The sequence below is a fragment of the Eleginops maclovinus genome, chromosome 9 (genome assembly GCF_036324505.1).
Source record: "Eleginops maclovinus isolate JMC-PN-2008 ecotype Puerto Natales chromosome 9, JC_Emac_rtc_rv5, whole genome shotgun sequence".
Lineage (NCBI taxonomy): Eukaryota > Metazoa > Chordata > Actinopteri > Perciformes > Eleginopidae > Eleginops > Eleginops maclovinus.
Genome location: NC_086357.1, coordinates 1008599 through 1034254, shown reverse-complemented (window position 1 = coordinate 1034254; position 25656 = coordinate 1008599). Strand labels below are relative to the sequence as shown.

At 43.7% G+C, this 25656-nt stretch overlaps 2 protein-coding genes across 3 annotated transcripts; one reads left to right on the top strand and one right to left on the bottom strand.

The window, feature by feature from the left end:
• nwd1 (NACHT and WD repeat domain containing 1) lies at window positions 1–24801 on the top strand. The gene is made up of 19 exons (XM_063891585.1): window positions 1–136; window positions 524–609; window positions 712–828; window positions 1821–2214; window positions 2293–3604; window positions 4316–4519; window positions 4641–4794; window positions 5006–5123; window positions 5729–5893; window positions 6059–6256; window positions 6631–6753; window positions 6832–7031; window positions 7432–7689; window positions 14607–14697; window positions 14864–15012; window positions 15769–16042; window positions 16412–16965; window positions 19721–19826; window positions 20526–24801. Exons 1-19 carry the CDS (start codon window positions 1–3, stop codon window positions 20837–20839), a joined length of 4953 nt encoding a protein of 1650 aa, XP_063747655.1. The 3' UTR covers window positions 20840–24801.
• LOC134869531 (zinc finger BED domain-containing protein 4-like) lies at window positions 21253–25317 on the bottom strand. 2 transcript variants are annotated; one of them, XM_063891224.1, is made up of 3 exons: window positions 23425–25317; window positions 23163–23279; window positions 21253–22920 (listed from the first exon to the last, which is right to left on the bottom strand). In XM_063891224.1, the coding sequence occupies exons 1-3, from the start codon at window positions 23540–23542 to the stop codon at window positions 22175–22177; spliced, it is 981 nt and encodes a 326-aa protein (XP_063747294.1). In that variant the 5' UTR covers window positions 23543–25317; the 3' UTR covers window positions 21253–22174. The 2 variants fall into 2 exon arrangements, with proteins under 2 accessions (XP_063747294.1, XP_063747293.1); XM_063891223.1 differs by having other exon boundaries at window positions 21253–23279.
• Window positions 25318–25656: the final 339 nt, after the last annotated feature.

Genomic DNA, 25656 nt, shown 5'->3' with positions numbered 1-25656 from the left:
ATGATGGCAGAAAGCCGAGCAGCAGCAGGACGCGATGTCAGCCTGCATGACATCCTGAGAGGACGCACAGATGGAGCGTCGAGGAACAGAAGCAGCTCCAACATGATCCGAGTGTTCATCAGCTCCACATTCACAGGTCAGAGTTACCTCATGTTTATGACCCTACATTATCTTCTTTGACCAAATCCAGGACTGCTTCTTCTGTATGTATGTGGCAGGTGTGTGTGGCACCAACAGGAACATGTTGGGGCTAAATTAAAGTTTTTAAAGTTGTGAAATGTTTATGTCAAAATACAATTCTGGAATTATTATTCATGTTGCTGCATGGATGTCACAGACTACATAATCTTTGTCTGTTCTTTAGAAAATCATGCCATGATTAAATATTTTTCAAAGAAAATAATGCAAAAAATCACATTCACTGCATTATCGATATCGCAATTGCAATATCAGTCAAATAATTCTGAGAAAATGTTCTTTCAAAATCATTCAGCCCAACCTAACAATATATCTCTCTGGTCAGATATGAGCATTGAGCGGAAAGCCCTGCTGGAGAAGGCTTACCCAGAAGTCCTTGCTTTCTGTCGCAGTCTTGGACTGGTGTTTGAGGTCTGTTTCCAGAAATCCAGTAACTGATAATATGATATACAATGTATGTAGTTTCAGTAAATAGTAAATGCTCATTTTTCACTGGGGTCACTTCCTGTTAAGGTAGTGGATCTGCGTTGGGGAATTCGAAGCGTTCCGTCCGGAGACCACGAGGCATGCAAGATCTCCCTGCAGGAGATCCAGACCTCCAAGAGGATCTCAGCTGGTCCAGCTTTCATCGTGTGTGTCTCATCCTACTTATATTATCATTCAGATTTTTACCATCTTGTTTGATCATATCAAAGATCTGTGAAAGGCCCAGCAGGGTTTGTTTTAAATTGAGGTCACATGTTTCTTTGTGGTTCAAATTCTTTAGGACATATTTTCACTGATTAGTTTCTGTCTGCATCAGCATGTCCAGTCTGTATCTTCTCACCTCCCCAACTCACACCATCATGACATCTACATTCTCTCATGCAGCTTTCCATTCCTGTAAGAATACGAAATTGAACAGCATATTTTTTAATATTGTTTGTAGATTGCAATTTTTTTGTAATATTAATTTTCAATAACATTTCTATTTAGTTGTGTTCGATTGTTAACGATATGATGCCCTTTGATCTAGGACTGCTAATACTATTTTTTGTCCCATGTCCTCTGTTACATAAAGTGTGTGTGACATTAGTAAGAAAATGAATAAGAGGACTTGAGTCGTAAAAACATATATTTTTATGTGCTTTTATTTACAGAAACATTTTGAAAAGTCTAAATTACACTGATGTCCAGTCCAAAAATGGAAAGGTATAAAAAAACATATACAGCCGCGGAAAAAACCAAGAGACCACTCCATTTTTTTCTTAATCTTTATCTCTACATGTATGGCAGCCATTCCAGTGTCTGTTGAATTCCAACACAGAGAAATGTTGTCAGTAGTTTATAGAAAACAATAGGGAAAAAAAAAAATAATAATTTAACTCAAAGACATACCTATAAAAAATAAAACAAAAGAAACTGATAATGCTGAAGTGGCCTCTTATTTTTTTCCGGGGCTGTATACATCTTTCAGAAAGTGTTTCACAGATACCTCTCTGCTCTACAGCCACCGTCAGACTCCCCCATTGGTGGCCGGAGGTTTATATATGTTAAGCCCCTCCCCCCCTCATATTATTATTATGAGTACAGATAAACTTGGCACGATGTGATTAATCCTTTTATCCCGGACGATCTTTCAGCTCAATCTTCTGCTCTATTTTTATGTCTGGGCTCAAAAGGCACTGCTGGGGAACCGGTATGGCTACCGAGCGCTTCCTCGACTTGTCCCGGAGAAGCAATTTGAAGTCCTTTTGTCCAAACTCTCAAAAAATCCTGAAGGTGTCAAGCAGCTAAATCAGTGGTACCTAAATGACAACAATGCGGTCCCACCAACCTACGTACTTCAGCCAATCACTGATCACTTCCCCCACTTTGGTGACCTCCAGCCTGAGAGTGGAGCGCAGCGGGACAACAGCCTCCTTTCCTGGCGCTTCACAGAGACTAAACTGTTGCAGCTTCTGCGCTCCGCCGCCGCAGACGCAGAGGCGGCCGGTGACATCACAGCCGAGCAGAAACAACACTTCTTCAAATCAGGTCAGACGCCTCACATTTTCTCACTTATTGACTGAATGTATTTTTTAGAACTGAGAGTCTCTCTGTTTTTGTCCACAGTCACAGAGCAAGAATTTGAGCAGGGTTTGTGGAAGGATAGCAGCGAACCATCGGCTCTGCTCTTTGTGCGAGAGATTCCCCGCCATCAGATGAAGGACGGTCCTAAACGTCTCGCAAAATACATGGACCTGTCTGCAGACGGCCTGCTGGATGCAGAAGCTCAGGGACTCCTTACCGACCTCAGATCCCACCTATACGCCACGCAGCAGAAGATTCTCAACTTGAACTGTGTAGAGCTCAGCAAAGGAAGCATTGACCCCAAACGTAAAGAGCATGCTCGGTACCTGGACATCTTCTGCGAGCAGTTTGTGTCGCAGATGAAGGCCAGGATTGGAGAGGTGGTTGATTTAAAGGAAGAGGGGAGGAGGAGGAAGATTTGGGGAAGCATTGATGAAGAAAAGGAGACCATCTCAGACCTTTGGGTTGAACAGGTTGGATGGCATGTCTCCATGAGTACCGAGCTATGCAGGGTTCTCTACGGCAGGGAAAGCCTTCTGGGTAAACTCTGTTGTGCCATGTGGGAGTCCACCAATGTCCCTCATGGCCCCCTGGTGGTACATGGGGCTGCTGGGATGGGGAAGACAGCTTTGCTGTCCAAAGTAGCGCAGGAGACTCGCAGCGTTCTTGATGCCGAGGCAGTTGTGGTAATCAGGCTGCTCTCAGCACATCATCCTAACAGACCCCACATTGACAATGTCCTATGTAGCATCTGCCTCCAGATCTGTTTGGCCTGGGGTTTGGCTCCGCCCTCACCTCTGACAGCCAACAATCACCAGGAGCTGCTCCAGTTCTTCTGGAACGTCCTCACCGAGGTGTCGCAGCAGGGGAACACTTTGCTCATCATCCTTGATGCTGTGGATCATCTTTCAGACCTTCACCATGCTCACAAACTCCGCTGGATGCCCGCAATTCTCCCACCCAATGTCCACCTGGTGGTTTCCATGGATACCAACAGTGAGGCGTTTGCTAACATGCGGCTAAAGTTGAATAGTCATAGGAGTTTCTTTGAAGTGAAACGTTTGTCTCGTGATGAAGGGAGACAAATGATGGAGTCATACCTGCAAGCATCTCAACGAACTTTGACGCCTGAGCAGAGTGACGCTGTGCTGCAGAGCTTTGAGACCACCGGCTGTCCTCTGCACCTCAAACTGATTCTGTCTGCAGCCAAACGGTGGTTGTCCTACACCCCGCTCGCAGCAACAAATCCAGGCAACAACACACAGGAAGTGATGTCACAGCTCTTCCTGATGCTGGAGGAGAAACATGGGAAGGAGCTAGTGGGCGGGGCTTTAGGGTACATTGCTCTGGCAAGGTAAGGAGAGGGTCATGTAACTCTTTGTTGTTGTTAATATTGTACGCTAGTGCTAATTATCAACCTAGCTAAGAGCTGTGCTTTATAAGCAGTATAGATGTGTTTGTTTGCAGGTAACAGTAACGCTATAGACATTAAGCGAGTATGGGTGGTTGTTCAAAGTGTGTGCCGCTTATGAAGGAAAGGTGGGGGAACTTCTTTATGAAAATATGGATTGAAATTAAGCTATTTGATGGCTGTAAGGACCTTATTCTTTATTTACATTGGTGGAGAACTTATAGTATTCTGCAAACACAGGGCACAAAATCAAGACACCCAAGTGTTTACATTTTCATACTTTCCATAATCAGAATAACATCCCTGAAGAAAAGGTTTGGAAGCACATGTTTTACCATAATACAGGGTGAATTAATTCAAATAAAATGTACCTGCCAATGTCACCATTGTTCTGCAAAAGGGGCCTTTTTGTTCTATATGTAATAATTATCTATAGCAATTAGTTAAAAGGTATGTTGAATTTGAATGAGAAGGAATGCATAACCAATGATTCCTCCAGTTGAATTCATGTAGAAGAAGTGAATTATGTCAAACCATATCCTGTGTACCTTAGTACTACAAAACATCCAAACTAACAATAATGATATTAAGTCATTTAAATATATAGTCAAAGGAACCTTGCAAGACTAAAACGCATGAAAACCAACTCCTCAGGGAAGGTGTGCTGGAAGCTGAACTCCGTGATGTCATGTCTCTCGATGATGACATCCTCAGTGAGGTGTACAAGTACTCCCTACCTCCATCCACAACGTTAATCCGGCTGCCTCCTCTTCTCTGGGCTCGACTAAGACACGACCTCGAGGATCAGCTGGAAGAGCGCTGGATGAGGGGGGTCGCTGCCATCAGCTTCAACAACTGGTGAAGAAGAAAACAATCAGATAAAGGTTCACATGGTTCAAGTGAAAAAAGTTAAAAAGAAGTCTGTGTGTGTGTGTGTGTGTGTGTGTGTCTGTGTGTCTGTGTCTGTGTGTGTGTGCAGGCGTCTGTGTGAGGCAGCCTCAGCTCGTTATTTGACATCAGAGCGGCGGGGGCGTAGCCTCAGGATCCTAGCAGAATACTTCCTGGGTCGGTGGTCGGGAAAACTGAAGCCTGTGGCTCTGCAGGGTCTGTCGCTGCTCCTCTCTGATAGAAAGGTACAAACAACACAAAATAGATTGTCCTACTTAGTCACTGTGCTGAAGCTGACAAAAATAGTTATCTCTTTTTTATTTTGATGAAATGTTGTGTTAGATTTTTATTTTGGCAGCAGTCGTTGACTTCACTGACCACCTTTGACCTTTCTGTACCTTCCTCTGCAGAGGATTGACTATTGATGGTGTATTTTGATTTGCTTTATGGCGTCAGGTCCCGCCCCAGCCGCTGTGGTTTGCTCCAGGATTGGTCAACATCAGAAAGCTCCAGGAGCTGCCCTATCATCTGCTGCATGCTGGTCTGTGGGAGGAGCTGCGACAGGAAGTCATCGGTAAGATGTGTGAAGAGGCTCAGTACAAATACAAATATTGTGTTAGCTTTATTGTTCCATAGAGCTACTGAGTAGACAACACAAACCCAGCTTTCATACTACAAATTAAATTAGTAAGTGAGATCATAAAGCTTGAAGTAGCATTAAACAAGCATTTATAAAACAGATTATGAACATTAAAACCTAATGATCTGATTGATAAAAGTATAACACTAATAGTATAAAAGCACTATATATAATATTATATATAATTATATAAACTATAAACACATTTCTTTCATTGCTATAAACTCTTTTTTTAATTTGCCATTATTTAAATGTATGAGCAAGTTTTATTTGACTATAATCATTGTTCATTGTATTAAATAACCAAATAAAGAAGATTAATAAAACATCAGAATGTTCAATACAATTTTTCTCTATAACATTGTTTTGGGTGTAATAGTACTGAAAGAAAAATAACGCATTAAAACATGTTGAGTCACTCTCAATACTTACACATAAACATTTCAAGTAGTAGTAGTAGCAGCAGCATTTTGTAAGCCTAATTTGTAAAAACCAGCTCAGTAAATAAATAAATATATAAATGTGCAACCATTTTTTAGGCAATGCTGAGTGGCTTTACTGTAAGAGCAGGGTGTGTGGGGTGTCCAGTGTGATCCAGGACCTGGACCAGTGCTCCCAGTACATGGACTGCACTGAGACCAGATTGCTCCGAGACGCTTTGCTCCTGATCAAAGCCAGTCTGGACTTCCTGGACGGTCACATGGGTCAGCTATCTGTGTCAATATTAAGTTATAAGTTCATATTTTTTTTTTGTTTCTGATCATAGTTTGTCTTCTTTAGAATTTGACCTCATAAATAACAAAATTAATTTAAAATGTTAATTCATAAATTGCACAAATGCAGTAATTTGTTTTTCCCACTTGTTTCAGACATGTCTCTGTTTTACACTGAGCTGTTGGCCAGACTCTGCTCCTTGGCTAAGCCTTTTCCCTCTGTGATTGGCCGGCTGTGTGGCCAATGTGAGGAAGGGTTACTGACGCGCCCCGAGCCCGTCCTCATTCCCAAGTGCAGTTTCCTGCAGCAGCCAGGGGGGGCGCTACAATACACGCTGACCGGACTGCAGGGAGGTCAGGGAATTACGTTGCTACTCTAAAAGCAGCATCAAATTAGATAGAGTAGATCTAAAACATTTAGTACAAACTACAATAAACAACAGGGTTTTTTCAAACTGTAGGAGTTAAAAGTTTTAGTTAGCATCTGTTCATTTTTAAAGTATAAATCCTTTGACAACGAACCTCCAGCTGTCCGTTGTTACTTAGTTTAGTTTTATTTTTTCTAATGTATCCGTAGCTGTTTGTCTAGCGTTCGGTCTCCGAAATGATGGAAACAGTAAGTGAGTAAGTCAAAGCTACATGAGATAACACTGAGCTAACACTGCTTGCAGCTGAGTGATAGTATTGTGAGGAGGTTTTACCTGTCGTATTTTTTTTTTTGGTTTCAGGTGTGCTTTGTGTGGACATCGATGTGGAGGCGGAGCTTCTGGTTGCAGGTTCAGATGGTGGCGTGGTGGCTGTCTGGAGCCTCGCTGACCAACAGCTTGTACACTCACTGCTAGGACACACAGGTCATTCTTTGGTCAGAATAGTAAGAGGGATATAAAGTTATTATTAATATAAATATTCATAACCTAATCTGTTACTAGGTGCGGTTCTGTGCGTCAAGGTGGTTAACAGCTCCGCCCACTGCCTCTCAGTGGCAGCCGATGGCTCTCTGAGGAGGTGGAGCCTGGTGAACGGCCAACAACTTCTCTGCATCCAAGAGGCCATTCCTGTTGACCCCGCCCCTTCCTCAGTACTCCTACATCTGTCTGAACAGCTGATCTTTATTTACACCAGAACACAGGTACCATAATAAAAGCCAATAGTGTGGTGCAGGAATGAGTCCTAGAGCCCGTCAATGAGTCAGCATCTTACCACTTCTGGTTCCCCTGAAGTCAACGTTTTTTAAAGGAATTTTTGGTTAACACAAGCCTAGGAGTTTTGCAATTTAACCCTATGACATAACACATGAAATGTATTACCCTAATCATGTAAATGGCAAAGGTTCCTGCCATTACAACCTGCAGCTAACAGGTGTCCACTTAGCTTAGGGGTACTGATGCAAAGCCCTGTGATGTTGATGTTTATAGCCTAATGTTAGCTTTTTACTTCTGCCCATTGCATTTACCCTTAAAAACCGTACTAGCCTACTACTTATAGTTCAATCCAGGATTGTGTTTGGATCAGAGTTCTTGCTGTTTCAGGTGAAGGTGTGGCAGCAGGACGGGGCTGAGCTCCTCCTCCGCAGCAGCAATGGTGACGGGTCGGTGGTGCTGGGAGTTCTGGGAGAATCAGTGGTTTCTCTGTGTCATTCTGGTCTCGTCAGAATATCTCAACCTGTCAATGGGACGATTGAAACTCGGCTGGAACATTTTCAGAGAAGTGTGACCTTCTCTAAATCTGTTAACTTACCAAAACGTGGGAAAGTGTTCTTGGTTTCTAAAGAAGGATTCCTCTATCAGGTGTGTTTTCGCCATCTGCCGTTCTCGTTGTGCTGTGCTAAATGTATCACATGGGAGCTGGATGTCTGAAGTAATTTTGAGTGTAGCGTGGTACACATTTAATTTGAAAGTCTTTTATTTTGTTCTGCAAAGAGCAAAAATATGTATTTTATCATCACAGTTCGCCACACACACACACACACACACACACACACACACACACACACACACACACACACACACACACACACACACACACAGTAACTTCACTAAAGTGTGTTTTCGTTCTCTGAACGTATTCACGCGAGACTTTCCTTGTCCCCGAACACAGTGTAGCGAACGTGCCGTCTGCTGGTCGGAGTTAGACACTGCATACTGCTAGATAACTACATTTTTCAAACAATAAACCAACCAACCATCCCTTATCAGAAAAAACAAGACAATTTTCACCACACTCTGAGCATGAGCTGAACTAAATGCTAATCATGTTAAACATGTAATTAATAATAATGTAGGTATATCAACCCACTGATGGCTCTGTATGCCACACAAGCGGAAATAATAACCCCTGCAATCGTGACACTTTCTTTCTATGTAAAAATAACTATTATACTGTAATAGTTTGGCCCATAGAAAATTCCCTAAACATCCATAAATATCAATAGTACATACAAAATATCTGTTCTGCCCTTCAGGCATTTAAGTTTATTTTTCATGCATTTAATTTTGTATACTTTCAGTTTCATCAGAGAACTTTTAATATTGACGAGAACGTTCACTCTCAAAACCGTTCCGGTATGGTACTGCACCTGGGGGGCGCTGGTGGGCCAGTGCAGAATGAATGTGGTCCTATGGCGCCCCACCCATAGATTCCTACATTTCTTTGGATATAATTTTTTTTTAAATCACTGCTATAGTTTTTTAAACATGGAATGGATAATCCTCACAAACGACACATAGCTAGTATTTTATATTCGCTTGATTTTGACTAAAATTAGGTTTTTGTAAATCGGATGACGTCATGCGTGATAAATTGCTTTACGGCACCTTGTGTCTCTCCTTCCCTTTCCTTTCCCTCGCAGCAACAGCTGCATACGATCGCAGCTGATTTGGCTCCGTGGGACCAGAGAACTTTTAATATTGACTGATTATATATTATTATTATTGATTATAAGCTGAAATAGGACAGTCCTTTTTGAGAATTTTTGCAATTAATTGCAGCACACTGACGCGGCATCTTTATCTTAATCAACTTTTTTTTACGGAATGTTTAATGTTTAATGTTCTAGAAAGCGGGATTTATCCTTAAGGTAGCAATATCGAACATACGCTCAAGGTAAGAAAACAAACACATGCTCGTAATCAGTTAACTTTCAAATTTATTTTTACAATACAATGTATGTGTGTGGTAGGATCAGTACATCCAAAGTTGACCATAATCAAATAAAAAAGTTCGATTGTAATGTCCTTTCAGAGTCCTCCTTAAGAGCTTTCTTCTTCTTCTCTTTTAACGGCGGTTGGCACCTTAAGAGCGTTGTTGATGTTCTGTGGACAGGTACCACAAAGCGTATTCTTCGGTCGTAACCAGTCGTGAGTTCTTCATTGACCAATCGGCTTTCATTAGCCAGATGCTAGCAGAACCTGGGTCGCAACTGCCCAACCTGTAAGAAAACAAAAGGCTATGACCCCCAGATTATTCCACTTTTGACGAAAAATCCCTGTCGACCTCTCGGAAACCACAGTAGTATTTTGGATTTTGTAGACGATATGCTAGGAGAATGATGTAGCTAGCCGCCTAGCTCCATAGGGGTCCATGTATTCTGCACTCGCCCGCGATCGCCCCCTAGGTGAACTGCAGCCAAATTCGGTACAATGGGGGTGAATAGAGAGTGAAGGGGCTTTCCGTAGACGGGCTTTGGTTTCATGCAGACTCTTATTTTGACGTTTGTTTACTGAGCTAAAACAGGAAGTAGGAAATCCCGTAACAGGAACACGTGAGAAACGGCAGGCTGGTTAAAAATGCAGACGCTCATTAACGTCAGTGAAAATGCATCCTACCTGTTGACTCCCCAGCAGAAGCATCGCTTGTATTTATTTAATCTTTGTTCTGCCTAAGTTAACTTTTAAGCATATTGATTTCATGTGGTGAAAATAGTAGTTACCTGGATGTAACTCCAGTTTTATGAGTATGTGCTTCGCTATTGGTTTACCCTCTCAAGGCTCCGCCTTGGCAACTGAGAAAGATTGACTGTACTCTCCGCCCGATCAGGCGGTAGCATCCTCTCCTATAAAACCCCAGTAACTGCGTTGCTCGTCTCCCTTGACACTCAGCAACAACAACCAGGATCAGCTGGGCTTGTAGTTAGAGGGCTCCGCACATACTCATAGAACTGGAGTTTATGGCGCCCCCAGCTTGCCACAGAGCTGAGGGAAGGTCCGGCACCGGCCACAGACCCGTCCCTGCTAGTCGGATCAGGTCCGGGAACCACCTGGCTCTCGGATTCTCCGGAGCCACGACAATAACGGACAGATGCTGCGTCCGGACCCGGTGAGGCAACTGCATCATCAGGCGTGAGGGGGCGGGAAAGCGTACAAAAGGCCGGTGGGCCAAACCTGGTGGGCTAGTGCATCCACGCCCAGTCCTCTGCCCTCAGGGAGAACCAAAGAGTGCGTTGAGTGTTCTCCCTGCTTGAAAACAGATCGGCCACCAGTTGCCCTAACTGCTGCCATATCTGTGTCACTATGTCTGCGGATAGGCACCACTCCTCCTCGAGTGGCCCCCCCCAGGACATCCTGTCCGCCCCCGTGTTGAGTGACCCTGGGATATGTCGGGCCCTCAACGAACAGAGGCGGCGATCTGCCCAATGTAAGATGGCTGCTGCCACTCTGTGTAGCCGTGGGGATCTGATACCCCCCTGTCTGTTGAGATATGCCACCACTGTGGTGTTGTCCGATCTCACCATGACATGCTTCCACTCAGTTGCGGGGCGAAGTGGAGCAGCACCTTCTGCACCGACGTGAGCTCCAACCAGTGGTGGGTGGAATCCGTCCACATGCCTCCCACACTGGCCTTATCGAGGGTGCCGCCCCACCCGATGAGAGACGCGTCCGTGAAGACTTGGACATAGTGTGTGACGCAGCCCAGCCGCGTTCCCCCGCGGAGGCAGCTGGGAGAGCCCCAGAATGCCACGCCCCTCCGCGCTATTGGGGGGATGTGAAGCCTGCGTTGTTTGTCTCGACTCTGGTGTAACCGGAGTCTTGCAAACCAACGCTGAAGGTTTCTCATTTGCAGCAGTCCCAGACCTACCACCGGGTGGGCTGCTGACATCATCCCGAGAAGTGACATGACACATCCCGCTGTCACTGAGGCCATGGACCCTATGCGTTGGGTCAGCTGTAATACTACCTCCACACGCCGCTCTGACAGTCGTGCAGTCATAGCGTGGTTGTACAGAATAAGTCCCAGGTAAGACATCTGCTGAGTCAGCTGCAGTGTACTCTTCCTGGAATGGATGGCGAAGCCCAGCTGTGTGATGTGCTGGATGACCAGCGCTGTGTGGGCTTCCGCCACCCGTCTGGACGCTGCGAGAGTCAACCAGTCGTTGATGTAGGTCAGGATTCTCACCCCTCTCTCTCTGAGAGGTGCCAGCGCCGTCTCCACACACTTGGAGAACGTCTGTGGAGCCAGCGAGTAACCGAAGGGGAGCCGACAGTACTGATAGCTCTGACTCACACCGCAAACCACAGATACTTCCTGTGACGGGGTAGAATGGGAACGTGGAAATATGCGTCGGTCAAGTCTATGGATGTCATTCATTCGCCCGGCTGGATGCATTCCAAGAGCTGTCTGGACGTCAACATGCAGAAAGGTCTCCGCGTAATGTAGCCATTCAGTACGCGCAGGTCCAATATTGGTCTCGTGCCCCCCGACTTCTTGGGCACCAGGAAGTATGGGGAGAAAAACCCTGACCGCTCCTCCGTCTGGGGAACTCTCGATATCACTCCCTTTTGAAGGAGCGCCGCTATTTCCAACTCCAAAGCTGCCCTCTCGGCGGGGATGGAGTGAGGTCTGAATTACGCCGCGGAAAGGCAGGGGCTGACGGCAGAACTGCAGGGCATAGCCCCTCCGTAACGTCCTGTTTAACCAAGCGGGGAGCGGGCTGCATAGCCGCACCCACTCCACGTAACGTTGAGTGAGCGGGGCCCCGACCGAAAGGGCTGCGAGGAGGCTAAGACTAATAATGATGTAGCCTCATCCCTCGCTTCATCCTCCAACGACCCGATCGCAGAGGGCGGCGGGGATACATCAAACTCAGGGCTGGGAGAGGCGCCTCTTGCTCAGCCCCGCCGTGTTGGCCCGGTGAAGAAAACACACTCACCTTCAGATCCGGGGTTGCCTCCACACGGCTCTCATCCCTGACGTCACACGCTGACACAGAGATGGGGGGGCCAAGCAGGCGGCGGCTGGTGGCGCTGACCAAGCTAGCTGAGCTCACAACGTTACCAGAGCTGACAAAGTTAACAGGCTCTGACGCAGGGGTGCCCAACCTTTTTTGAACCAAGATCTACTTTTAAAGTTGATAGTGTGTCGAGATCTACCAAGCCATATCGAAAGCCATAGCGTAGCCACAATTAATTGTGCACCTATATAATAACACAATGTTCTGACACAAAGATCAAGTTTTAACAATAATAATACATTTATTGAAGTAAAAGTACGTCGGGCAAAGAATAAGCACAAGTAGGCCTAGGACTGGCCTGTAACAACACAACAACATACAACCCAATTAATACAATGCCTAGTTTAAGTTGGAAAAGTGGTTCTCTACCTTAGTGGGACTTCTGGCACTGAGAGGAGGAAGCTAGTCTCTCATAGTCCGGACAGTAGGAGCTGAGTGCCAGATTTTCATATGTGAAAAGGCAGACTCACACAAATATGTTGATCCAAAAAGAGCAGTCAAATTCTTTGCAGTTTGTCTGAGGTTGGGGTACTTCTCTTTCTGCATTAGATTCCAGAATTGGACATTTGTGTCAGGTGTAGCTCTTGATTTGAGCTCAATGTCATTATTTAGTGTGAGGATCTCATTCTCAATAGCACCGCTATCCAGGTTGAAGAGTGATGCCACTTTGGACGTTATACAATCCACATCTATATTTTCCCCAAATGGAAAACTGAGAAAACTGACAACAGGCTCAATGGATGCAAAGTCAGTAAAGCGCCTGTCAAATTCTGACAAGATGCTTCGCACTTCATCATCATAACATGCACTCTCAAGCTCCGCACAGTCTTTGCCCTGACGCTTAAGTTCTGTGTCCATGTGTGGAAAGTTCCGCAGATCACACTGTTGCAACCTGCGTGATAGCAGCTGTAACTTGCTTTTTTTAATAGTTTTTTATTTGAATATGATTAAATATGAATACATGTGCCCCAATGAACCTGGGGGCTGTGTTGTCTGGAACCTTGTGTTCCTGGTAGGGTCTCCCATGGCAAATTGGTCTCAGGTAAGGGGCCAGACTAAGATTGGTTCAAAAGACCCAATGGAAAACAAACATGAAAGTGAGGATACCCGGCCCGGAGGAAGCCCGGGGTCCCCTTCTGGAGCCAGGCCCAGAAGGAGGACTCATCGGAGAACGTCTGGTGGCCGGGCTTGCCAGGGAGCCTGGCCGGGCACAGCCTAAAAAAGCAACGTGGGCAACACCTCCGTTTCTCCGTCCCGTGGGACCACCACCTACTGGAAGCAGCGATGGGGTGGGTGCGCTGCCAGAAGGGTGGCTGTGAAAGCAGAGGGTCTCGACGGACCAGACCCGGGCAGCAGGCTTTGGGGATGTGGGACGTCACCTCTCTGGGGGGGAAGGAGCTTATGCGGGAGGTGGAGCGTTACCAGTTGGATCTGGTGGGGCTCACGTCTATGCATTTCTACGAAAAGAGAGCTGAGCCAGAAAGCAAAGCTCTCTATCTACCAGGCCACTTTCGTTCCTACCCTCACCTAGGGTCGTGAAGGATGGGTCATGACCAAAAGAACGAGATTGCGGATACACGGGCCGAAATGGGATTTCTCCGCAGGGTGGCTGGCATCTCCCTTAGGGATAAGGTGAGAAGTTCAGTCATCCGGGAGGGACTCGGAGTAGAACCGCTGCTCCTTCGTGTTGAAAGGAGCCAGTTGAGGTGGTTCGGGCACCTAGTAAGGATACCACCTGGGCGCCTCCCTAGGGATGTGTTCCAGGCACGTCCAGCTGGGAAGAGACCGAGGGGTAGACCTAGGACCAGGTGGAGGGATTATATCTCTTTGCTGGCCTGGGAGCGCCTTGGAATCCCCCAGTCAGAGCTGGTTGATGTGGCCAGGGAAAGAGAAGTTTGGGGCTCTCTGCTGGAGCTGCTAAATCTACGACCCTGACGGATACGCGGGAGAAGATGGATGGATGGATGAATACATGTTCTTTTTATCTGTATATTTAATACTGTACTATTATGTTTTAATTGAGATGGCATTTCTCACTTATTTGATTCTTTTTTCAAACCAAAAGAAATGAATCGGCAGATAAATACAAAATAAAATAATCAGTAGTAAAATTAGCTCCACCTCGTCTAACTACAACATTAAACATTCAAATCCTGATTTTAAATAATGATCTGATGATCTGCCTTGGACATTTTTCTGCTTTTGATACTTTAAATACATTTCTTATTATACTAACATACATATTTAATGTACTGAAGTAACATTTTACTTGTTACAGGTTTTCTTTAAGTGAGTTATTAGATTTTACTGAAGTAAATATTCTGAATCCTTCCTGATCCACAGTTCATAGGCAACAGCCAGTATGAACCAGTGGGGGGAGGCCAGCCCAGTCACATTATTATCAGCCAGTATGTATCATTTACATCTGCTACACATGTTCAAAACTCATGATGATGGTATTTACCTTCCTGTCTGCAGATTTCCTTGATGGGGAGACACATAGCAGTGAAGTTTCCTCTGGTTCCTTCTTTGCTTTCAGTGACTGAAGATGAAAAAGTACTGGTAGCAGGTAGGACTGTTAATGACATAAATAACATAGAAATACTGAAAAAAAGACTGCTTGGTAAGTCTTTTTTCTCTATATAAATGAGATTTAATAGGGACATTTCTTTAAAAAAAGATTTTTGATGAATTTCTCAGAGTGAAAGAAGCAATACTGTGTGTGTCCTGTACAGGCAGTGATCGGACTCTGAGCCTCTTTAACATCGACGGAGACTCTGTGGACAGATTCCTCGAACTCCAGCACGATGACAGCGTGTTGTCTGCCTGCGTCTCCTCAGACTGCCGGGTGCTCGCCTCCGGAGCTGCCGACCAACTCATCAGAGTAACTCACTAACTTACAGTAGATGTAGATGGTAAACATGTGCTGGCAGCGTTTTCTCAGTAAGGCCTCCTGTAGTCAAATCCACGCTTCACAGTCGGAGTCAAGGCCCCAAATTTGCCTCATACTAAAATCCTCCACGTTGCTTTACTGGTTAGCCTGTGCAGCGACTTCAAAGTAAAAGCTTTTAAGCTGCTTCACAGTCAAATCTCCCCAGCTGTGTCACAGGTCAAGCTTATCAAATTATTTCAAAGTTGGGTCCTCATACTCCCCAAAAATTAAAAGCTTTCTTCATGCACCACAGTAAAATCCCCGAAGCTGCCTCAATGTAAAAGCAAACCCAGCCTTTCTGCTATTTCACAACTCTTGTAGCTGCTACACAGTTGGAATGAATGCCCTCAGAGCTACATTGAATACAGTCCTTCCAGTTGCTTTATTATAAAAGCCTGTGCAGCAGCATCACAGTAAAAGTCTTTCCCCTGCTTTACAGGAAAAGCCCCTGACTGCTTAAGGCACTGAAGGTGCCTCACAGCAAACGCTCCCCATATATTTATTCCACAGTAAAAGCCATCAATCTGCTACACAGTACACATTATTTCAGCTTTTTATTCTACAGTAAATACGTCAAGATGTTCCACAATCAAAAACAACCCAGCTGCTTTAAATTACATCTTAAAAAACAATTTGAGGAGAGTCTACAGTTCTACTGAGGCAGTTTTCACATGCTTTTTTTTTCTGGGCGATCTTTTTCTTTTACAGATCTGGTCGGTGACCACCGGTGCATTGTTGGACACTCTGAGTGGCTCAGACTCTCCCGTCAATTCTGTGGTTCTGTATCATGGCTTTGTGCTTTCAGCCTCAAAGACAGCTGCTGGCGTCCATCTGTGGAGTCTGAAATATGACCCCCGCCACAAGCCCACCGCCACCATTCCTGCAAGCTGCGCCCACGTTGCCGTCACTGAAGACGCAGACCGGGTTTTTTACGTCCGGCAGCAGAGCAGCACATCAGTCCTCAGCTGGAACAACAACACCGGTCAGTGGGCAGAGGGGTGTACTAGTTTATGCCCTTGTCTATAAAAGTTTATTTAACTCCAGCACCTTAACAAGTACAGTTATCATGTTCAAGTAATGTAAGCTAGTATTTGTCACACTACTTTTTTATTTAAATTATTTCTCACTATATTGAGTATTTTTGCAAACCAAACAATAAAGGGTTAAATGTTAGAAATACCACTACCAATCTACAACTGCACATTCTGCTTTTACATCTATTCACGATTAATATCAATCTTATACATGAATTCCTGTGGTCATCATGTTGAAGCAATTAAAGCAGGTGTGTGTCAGTGTTTGTAAAGCACCCTCTACAGGTGGAGACTGACCCCCCCGGATCTCCCTGCAGGTTCTCTGTCCGGGTGTTATGCGGTTTCTGCTGAGGTCTGCTGCTTGGAAGTAGCCCAGCACAAGCGGCTGCTGCTCTGCGGTCTGACCACCGGCACGGTGCTCATCTACCCTCTGTCCCTGCCCCAGGAGACACTCTGCATCCCCCCCCCAGAGAGCCTCTCCAGGGTGCTCTGCATTGCGGTCAGCTCCAAGGAGAAGCACATGGCGGTGGCCTACAAGGATTCTGTGTGTTTGTTCGAGATCAATAACAGAGACAGTTTCCCCACCGTGGAGGGGCCCCTGAAGAGGTTCCCCCTGTCTCTGCTCCAAGCGCCGCTGTCCTCCATGGCCCTGCTGTCGGATCGCAGGTTGCTGTACGGGACCACCTGCGGGGAGGTGAAGCTCCACGACTTCAGCAATGGCAGCAGCTCAAGCCTGGAGCCTCACCGCAGCAGAGTGACCTGTGTGACGGCCAGTAACTGGGGGACCCACGCCTTGGTGGGCTCCGAGGATGCAGTCCAAAGACTGTGGGCCCTGAGTCCACTGGTGCTGGACCACACCATGGAGTACAAGGTCAGAATTACTGTTGTTTGACATCAATGGATTAACACATGCAATCGGCAACCTCACCTCAGTGGCCAAAATCCTAAAGATATAAAACAGAAAATGAACTCCAAAGTAAAACTGCCGCTGAGGCACCAGTTAGTGAATCTGATGCAGGGAATGATCCAAGTCCAGACCAGAATATCCGTTTATGCATTTATTTGCATGTACCAAGATGAACAAAATACAATGAACAGGTTTCCTGTAATTGCCCTTTGACTCTCCTATGGCATGCTTGTTTCACCCTGTGGTTAAAACATATGCCTACTGGTGCTCAACTCCCACACCTACCTGTCTCCAATATACAATTACACCAGGGGCCAAAGATGCCTTCAAAATAAAGCATAAAAACGACTTTAACTAACTTAAAGGTCCCCTATTATGCAAAATACACTTTTTAATGTCTTTAATATATACAAAAATATTATCTCCTCTGTGTGTTAAGAGACTCAGAAATTGTCAGCAAAAAAGGTTGTCTCTCTTTCCCTACTGATCCAAGTATGGGAAAGCCGCTCAAAAATTGGGTGAGTTAGGTATCGGTTCGTACGTGACGTAAAATTAATCTTTTTAACCATTGTTGGTTTGTACAGCATTAGCAACAACCAATCACTGAGAGCCCCCGCCCCCCTCTTACCTGAACCCCCTCTCGCAGCATCTCTCTATGGCTACGGTCAAAATATCAGTTTAGCTAAGAGAGGCTCCTGATGAAGTGAAAGGCCCCAGAAGTCCCTTAGTGGCAGACATGATAAGTGTTATTCGAATCCTCTAGAGCAGTGGTTCTCAACTGGTCAAGCCTCAGGACACACTTTTTCCTTTGTCAGTAAATCACGATCCAAAGTTTTAAGCCACTGCAGTAATATATATTTTTTTCTCAGCATACACTTTTAATTTAAGTGAAGTACAGTGATACATTTTCAGTATATGTCCATGGGAACAAACCCACATCCTCATATATATATATATATATATATATATTTATTATCAAATAAATTATCAAATAAAGTCCACATTTCTCAGTGTTTGTTACAGGGGTGACAAGTATAAGTATCACTTTACTTTTTTATTTCTGTACAACTCCAACCTAATTAAGAATATATGTCTCTCTGTTGTCCACGTTCATAAAGCATAAACATCACCATCAGAGCACGGTGCAGAGTCTCTAGAGTCTTTCAGTAGTCCTGTAGTTCCCCACAGCAGACGCACATTAATAACGTACACTGGCTCATCATAAATAGGATAGTTAAGTGCAGTCGAATTCTCTTTTCCTAAGTCCTTTTGAATTCTCCTATTCACTATTCCTTGACCCCTGTGATGTTTCACAGGGGTCAAGGAATAGTGGATAGGAGAAGGCGAGAGGAGCTGATTTTTGGACAATTCGACCGTACCCATAGTGTCCGTGTATTTAGCAGGATGTCTAAGAAGGCGCTGTGCTGTTTGAGTCTGCAACAATCCGGCACCGCTGGCTGAGTTTCTGCTGGTGGAGATTGTGAAATGCTGATCCTCCGCATTGTTCACCGTTACCCTGGAGCTGCTCGGGTGGGGGGCGGAGAGCCAGAAACATGTCTGCAAAGGGGCGTGGCCAGCAGCAGCTCATTAGTATTTAAAGCTACAGACACAGAATCAGCACTTTAGGAACAAGGCTGAAATAGAAGGGGGTTATGGCAAGCTATAATCATCATGTTTTGAATATATCTGAGAACTACAATATATTATTGAAAAACAGTATAATACGTGACCTTTAATAATAACCCTGAATAATAATAGATTTACTATAAACAAAAACAGCAAGAAAATAAACGTTTAACTATTATTAAATGTCAGCTTTCCCTGAAGTTTAATGAATTGGTGAAACTGTAAACACAATACAGACATATCAAACTGTTATTAACTGCCCGACTGACGAGCTGAATGAACAAAATAATACACACAATGAGCTACGGCACATAATACTGATACGCTAATTAGCCTAGCTGCTAATTAGCTTAGCCACTTGGAATTCTCACTGCATTTATACAAACGTAAACATTTGGCAAACAATCTATTCCTTGGGACACCACAGTTTGTCTGACAATAGTACTCACAGACGATGCAGTCAAAGCAACTCGAGTGCAGTAGTGCTAATTATCTATCAATAGGTGGTGCCACAACAGAGTGAAGTGGACACATACAGCCGCAAAAAAATTAATAGACCACTTCAGCATTATCATTTTCTCTTGTTTTGTTACTCTGTCTTTGAGTTAAATTATTTTAATTTATTTTTTTTGTATTCTATAAACTACTGAGAATTATTTTCTGTGTTGAAATTCAACAGACACTGGAATGGCTGCCATACATGTAGAGATAAAGATTTAAGAAACATTTGGAGTGGTCTCTGAATTCTTTCCTGAGCTGTATATGACAAACATGTATTAGAAATGTATATTAAGGGCAGAACATACAGTATTTGTCAAAAATTGTATATTTTCATTTGAACTTCTCAAATGAAGACATAATATATTTATAACTATCCTGTATATTGTTGTCATTCATTATTTAATAATACAAAAGCATATTATGAATGCTTCTTAGAATGAGTTAGAGTTTTTGTCAAATTCGGTACATTAATAAATACTCTAAAAATACATTATATCTGCTTTTAAATCCTAATATAACTCAAATAATGTGTAAAACCACAGTGTCACAGTCTCTTCAGCTCTTCAGTCTAACTGGTTTTCTTGATGTTCAGGGATTTTTCTTCGAAGGCGTCCTCTCCGCTGCTTTCTCTGAGAGCGACCAGTTCGTCTTCACTGGCTCCCAGGACAGAACAGTGAAAGTGTGGGACGTCGCTACAGGTACACACTGATCCAACACACTCCTAAACTATTTCTGAAATAAAGGTCTTGGAGTGTTTCCTCCTAACCAGTGGCAGCTCTTACGGCTCTGCTGACATATTTTGTAACATGCTTGACAGAAGCCCTCTGTCAATTAGCAGTAGCCTGTCACTTTCCTGCTCACTGATTGCCTACTATTTACTGCTGCTTGAGCTTTCAACATTGTTCCACTTTCATGAGGGCACCTGTGACTGAAATGTCTGAATTAATACGGAGGTAAAGCAGGACTGCACAGGACTGTGGTCATAAGTCAGAACTAGCTACTGTACGTGTCGTGTATGTGAACCTGGAAGATGTGTTTTGTAGGAAAAGGTCCAGAAAAGTCACACAATAAAACAAACAAACTAATCAGTGCAACAGTACACCCATAACCCCCATGTTCTGCAAAGGTAAAACTACTGTTTTGTCAGTGGAGTCTGGTGGCTTTGTAGAGAGATTAGATGACTGAAAAACCATCTGGATCCAACCCTTTGAGTTAACAGCTGCTAAAACAGCGGACCACAGCCTCTAGGTCCACTGAAGATGACATTAAGGGGAAAAAATAAATAAATACAGAAATCTTCTTACATGACTAAAAATTACTATTCAATGTGATTATCAGTCTTTGAAGTAAAGACGCTGTCACTCACCTGTTTGTATTTTCTTGTTTCTTCCTGTCAGGAAACCTGCTGTATGTCCAGTACATCTACTCCCCCGTCATCAGGATGGTGACCTTCAGGAACGGCTTTGTGGCACTTTCCCAGCAGGGTTCTGTCATAAGGGAGTTGTTCCACTACCCAGAGGTCATCAGTCCGGAATACAATCCTCTGAGGAACGTCAAGGCCCAGTACCGGGTCTCCTCCAGGGCAAAGAAGAGCCAGGACGGCCAGCAGAGCTCTGGATCAGACCTTCAGGAATTCAACCCGGCCGGTCTCAACCTGAACCTCATGAGCATGCTCAAAGCCAAACCCTCCTCCACCTGTCTCCTGCTGTAGGACTCCCAGCACCTCCAGCACCTTCAGCTTCCAGAGGCTTCAGAAACATAGAGGACCAAAAAACACAACATAAATACATTCATATTTAAGAAATGATTTAATTAAGTTGTGACCAGTGTTAATTTTGACAGTAAATTCTGATTTAGTCTTAGTCTTAGTCTTTTGAATAACAGACCGTTTAGTTTTAGTCATATTTTAGTCATCTGAAATCTTTTAGTCTTAGTCTAGTTTTAGTCGACTAAATATCATCAGTTTTAGTCTTAGTCTAGTCTTAAGTCTTTTAGTCTTAGTCTAGTTTTAGCAGACCACCTAATAGCAGATAAGTCGACTAAATCTACCGTGGACTTCGTTGAATAAATGTTTCACCAGAATTGGAATGGTATTAAGGTTTGAATATGCAATACAGACAGAGATTTAACAGAACAAAACATGTATTTTATTTTACTTTTAATGTCAAAAACACTGACCATGGCTTTTTCACAAAAGATAATCTCAAATAAAGTTAGCATAAGGCCTGCTCTCCCTGAAAAATATACATGCTCCCTGAAAAAGATATGCATTCTCCTTGAATGATATGTATTGCATATGACATCTATTTCAATAATATTGTCTTTCATCTTGAAAGAATAAATCACCTAACTCAAAAAAAATAAACAAATAAATAAAGTGCAATTCTCAAAAATAATAATACAACTATTGGTTGTAATGCCATTGCACAAGGTAGATACAGAAAATGCACTACTGATAACGTTCACGTACTGTACCTCAAGATAACTTAAATTACTGTTAGGCTACAATGCCTTACAAAATCAACAAGAATTCTCAAAAGTAGAATAAAAGATGTATTGGCTGTAATACTCCTTAATGTTCAAGTAAATGAAAAAAAAAAACACCCTGCTGTGCTGTCTCAGCATTTAAAATACAGGTAAATATCACATTAAACTAAAAAGCACACAACTCTGTAACTAAGCATCATCTTCTTAGTCATCAACTATTACTCTGTGCATTGTGAGCAAAATCACTTAGATTTGAAAAGGAAAAACAAAACATATGTAGCCTAAAAGAAAATATGCATTGGTTGAAATGTCATTGCACACAAAACAAAATATTCTTCTGTTAATAATTCGAAGTAGTATCAATGAGCTAGTATCAAGGAGCTCAACTCAAGACAAGTGAATTACATGCTCAGCTGTAATGCCATTATTGCATGGAACAAGAAAAATCTCTCTGCTCTCATATTAAACAAAAAACAAAACAAATACCAGACCGGAAACTCTAAGTTGTGCATATACTGCTACAGCTGTAATGCTGTAAATAGCAGTGAATACAACAGTTCTATTTGTTTCTGTTCATTTTAAGGAAAGCACTTCGCTCCAAGCTGACCCTTCCTCTGTTGCGCCGTCCTCTTGTGAGGTCACCTGTGATGCTGAATACTCTCTCTGCAAAAGCTTGAGAAGCTGGCATAGCCAACAAGTCCAAAGCAAAAGGTTTTAAACTGTGATAAAAACTGTCACTCTTTTCCAGCCAGAAGTCTGTTCCTGTGTCCTCAGTGATGGGATGTGAAAGTTCTTCCTTGTACTTAATGATCTGCTGCCTGACGCTGGTTGTGGAGGTTTTCTGTTTAGGTCTTGTGGTGCGGCATTTTGAGAGGAACCTAAACACCGGCTGCTTTGAAGATGGCGCTGGTTCTGGTTCCTCAATGACTTCTTCTGCATCATCGTCAGACTGGTGGTCCTCCTGTCTTGTGTGTGGGAGGAAAGTGCATTTGACCACATAGTCTTCTGCCTGTTTCAGCAGTTCCTGGATATTTCCATCAGCTACATCAACATTAACAAGGATTTCACAGACAGTTGGGTTGACAAAGCAGGCAGCTGCTGCAAGTGGTGAGAACTTTTCATCGGTTGGATCCAAGAGGCAAGCAAAACGCAGGTTCAGATTTGATCTCATTTTCTCTGCAAGAGTGGCGAGGTCTCTGTACCGGCTGTTCTCTGCAAAGTCAGCTAGGTGGCTCAGCAGATCAAAGAGGGCAGGAACCACTAGGGACATAGATGTGGTGTCACTCTGGAGGGTTTTAGTGTGTTCTGCAAAAGGAAGCAGTAGGTCACGCAATGATGAAAGCTTTTGCCACTCACTAGTAAGCAAACTGTCCCATCCCATGTCATTTGTGATTTGACAGACAGTATCTTTGACTGTGAGGAGTCGTGTGACCATGTTGAATGTGCTTGACCAGCGTGTGGGGCAGTCATTTACAACAATGACACCACACTGGTCTAGTAGCCTCTGTGTTGCAACTGAGGACTTGCGAAAGAGCTTCACCACAGACCTTGCTTTATCGAGGACTCTTTTGACAGTTGTTTCTTTCTGCAACATGTGGACCACAAGTTGTATGGTATGCACCACGCACGGCGTCCGGGCCATTTCCATGTCGACATGATGGTACCTAATAACAAGAAAAGACAACCAAATAAGTCTAAACCTAATAAAGTGTCTGGTGTGGGTCTGTATATACGTAGTGTGTGGCAGGGGGGACATCATTCATGTGATAATTGACTATAATGTAAAATAATAAACTAAACATGGCTCACCGCTGGTCATCAATTTCAGAGTCACTTTCCATCGCGGTTTCGGACCCAGGGGAGTCAGCCTCAGAGCTGGTTTCTTCTGCTGTGGTGTTTTTAAAGGCTGCCACCATGTTACTTCCATTGTCCGTTATTACCGTCAGGATCTTCTCCTTCGGTATGGCCCACTCTTGTATACATTCGTCCACACATGCCTTAATAGACAGTGCAGTGTGTGGGTGAGCTACTTGTTCAAGGGCCAACAATATGTGTGCAGGTTTGATTTGTTCAACACAAAAGTAGCATGCGCTAATAGCAAGGAATGAGGCGGTCAGTCCTTTTTTTGTCCACAAGTCAAGGCCAATGGATACTCTCCGGGCAGCAGCCAGTCTCTGTTTGAATTTTTGTCTTTCATGTTCATATTGTGTTTCAATCAAATTGCTAATTTTAGTTTTCTTTGGAATTGCTAGTCTCCTATCTACTATCTCCATCATTTGCACAAAGTCCTCGTCTTCAATTGTTGTGAGTGGTAAACCTGTGCGTCCAATCCATCTGGCTATGGCCTGCTCCTTGGTCTGTTGCTCCTTTGATTCCATTTTGTACTTTGAAGAACTTTGGAAAGCTGTAGAGATAGTCTGCTGCTGGGTTGAACTTGCACTAGCAGCACTAGCTTTATTTCCCCTTGGCCCATGGTCATCAGACGTCTTCTGTATCTGTGAGGGAGAATAAAGGGAGAATCAAGTTGTGAATCAAGTAATCAAGTCTAGTTTCCACGGAGATTGTGTTAAACTAGCGGGCTCGTAAACGATGCCGTTAGTAACCAACATCCCACTGAACAGTAACGCTTAATGACCTTATAGTTCACCTTTTACCTTAATAATATTCGCTGAAATTATCCAGGTAGCAATTAAAGCATGTTATAGACTTGAAATGAACAATATTAGCTGGCTAGTTAGAGATAATCCTGACTGTCATCAGTGCCTCAAAACGAACCTTTTATGTTAACGTTTTGCCTAGCGAACGGAAGGAACCGAAGCATATTAGCTTCTAGGCTCACAAGACATCCACATGAATTCTGTTTTTCCCCCCCCTCTATTTTATTCCATCACAGTAAAGGTTAATGATCTTATCGTTCATCTTACCTTAAAAACATTCACTGAAATTATCCAAGTAGCAATTAAAGCATGTTATAGACATGGACTGAACAATACTATCTTATAGCTGGCTAGTTAGAGATAATCCTGACTGCCATCAGTGCCCCAAAACAAACTTTTTATGTTTTGCCTAGCGAACCGAAGCTCATGATAGCTTCTAGGCTAACAACCATAGACTGTAAAAAAATAGCTAACAACACATCCACGTGAATTCTGGTGGTTTAATTTAGCTTCTATTTTATTCCAAGTTTAGCGCAAACACAGTGGTTTATGTGATAAAATAACGTGTATGCTTACCTTCGCATGTATCTCTGGATGCACCGACTGCAAAAGTCGTTTCAAATTTGTCGTGTTTTTTCCAGTTATTTTGGCTCCACACGGCTGGCAGGTGGTCTTGTTTTCATTAGTATGATAAGTAAAGTGTGACCAGATATCAATTCTTCTTTTTCTTCCCAGTTCTGACATTTCTTTAGGCTAATTCTTTAAGTCATTTGCCGCCCTTTGAAATGACTGCTGCAAAAAGGCTGCTTCTACGAGACTCGCTCTGATTGGACTTTTTCTTCTTCTTCTTTATGGCGGTTGGCAACTAACTTTTGATTGGATTTCTTCCCAACTTGTCACACAAAAAAAGTAATTCTGATGGGATCTCTTCTCCATTCGTCCCTCCCTAATATGTTCGTCTTATTTTTATTCGTTGACTAACGTGTCCGTTATATTAGTCACAGTCTTCGTCATCATATCTGACTTTTTATTTAGTTTTTATTTAGTTTCCGTCCGTGAAAAAGGTTCGTTGATGAATATTTTTCGTCATAGTCTTCGTCAAAGAAATTAACACTGGTTGTGACCAGGGCTAATGAACAGGTTTACAACACAAATAACACTTTGTAAATGGACAGAGAGCATCCTACTTATACACATCAGAAACTGGGTGGACAGCCGTCTATCACTGAGACCGGCAAAAAAAGGAAGACAAAGCGGGGATCCAGGGCCGGAGTGCTAGTGAGGCTGAGGAAACATGAGAACCGGCCTCCTCTACCGAGTATTCGTCTGGCACATGTCCAGTCCCTGGATAACAAGCTGGATGAACTCAGGAGCAGGACGGATT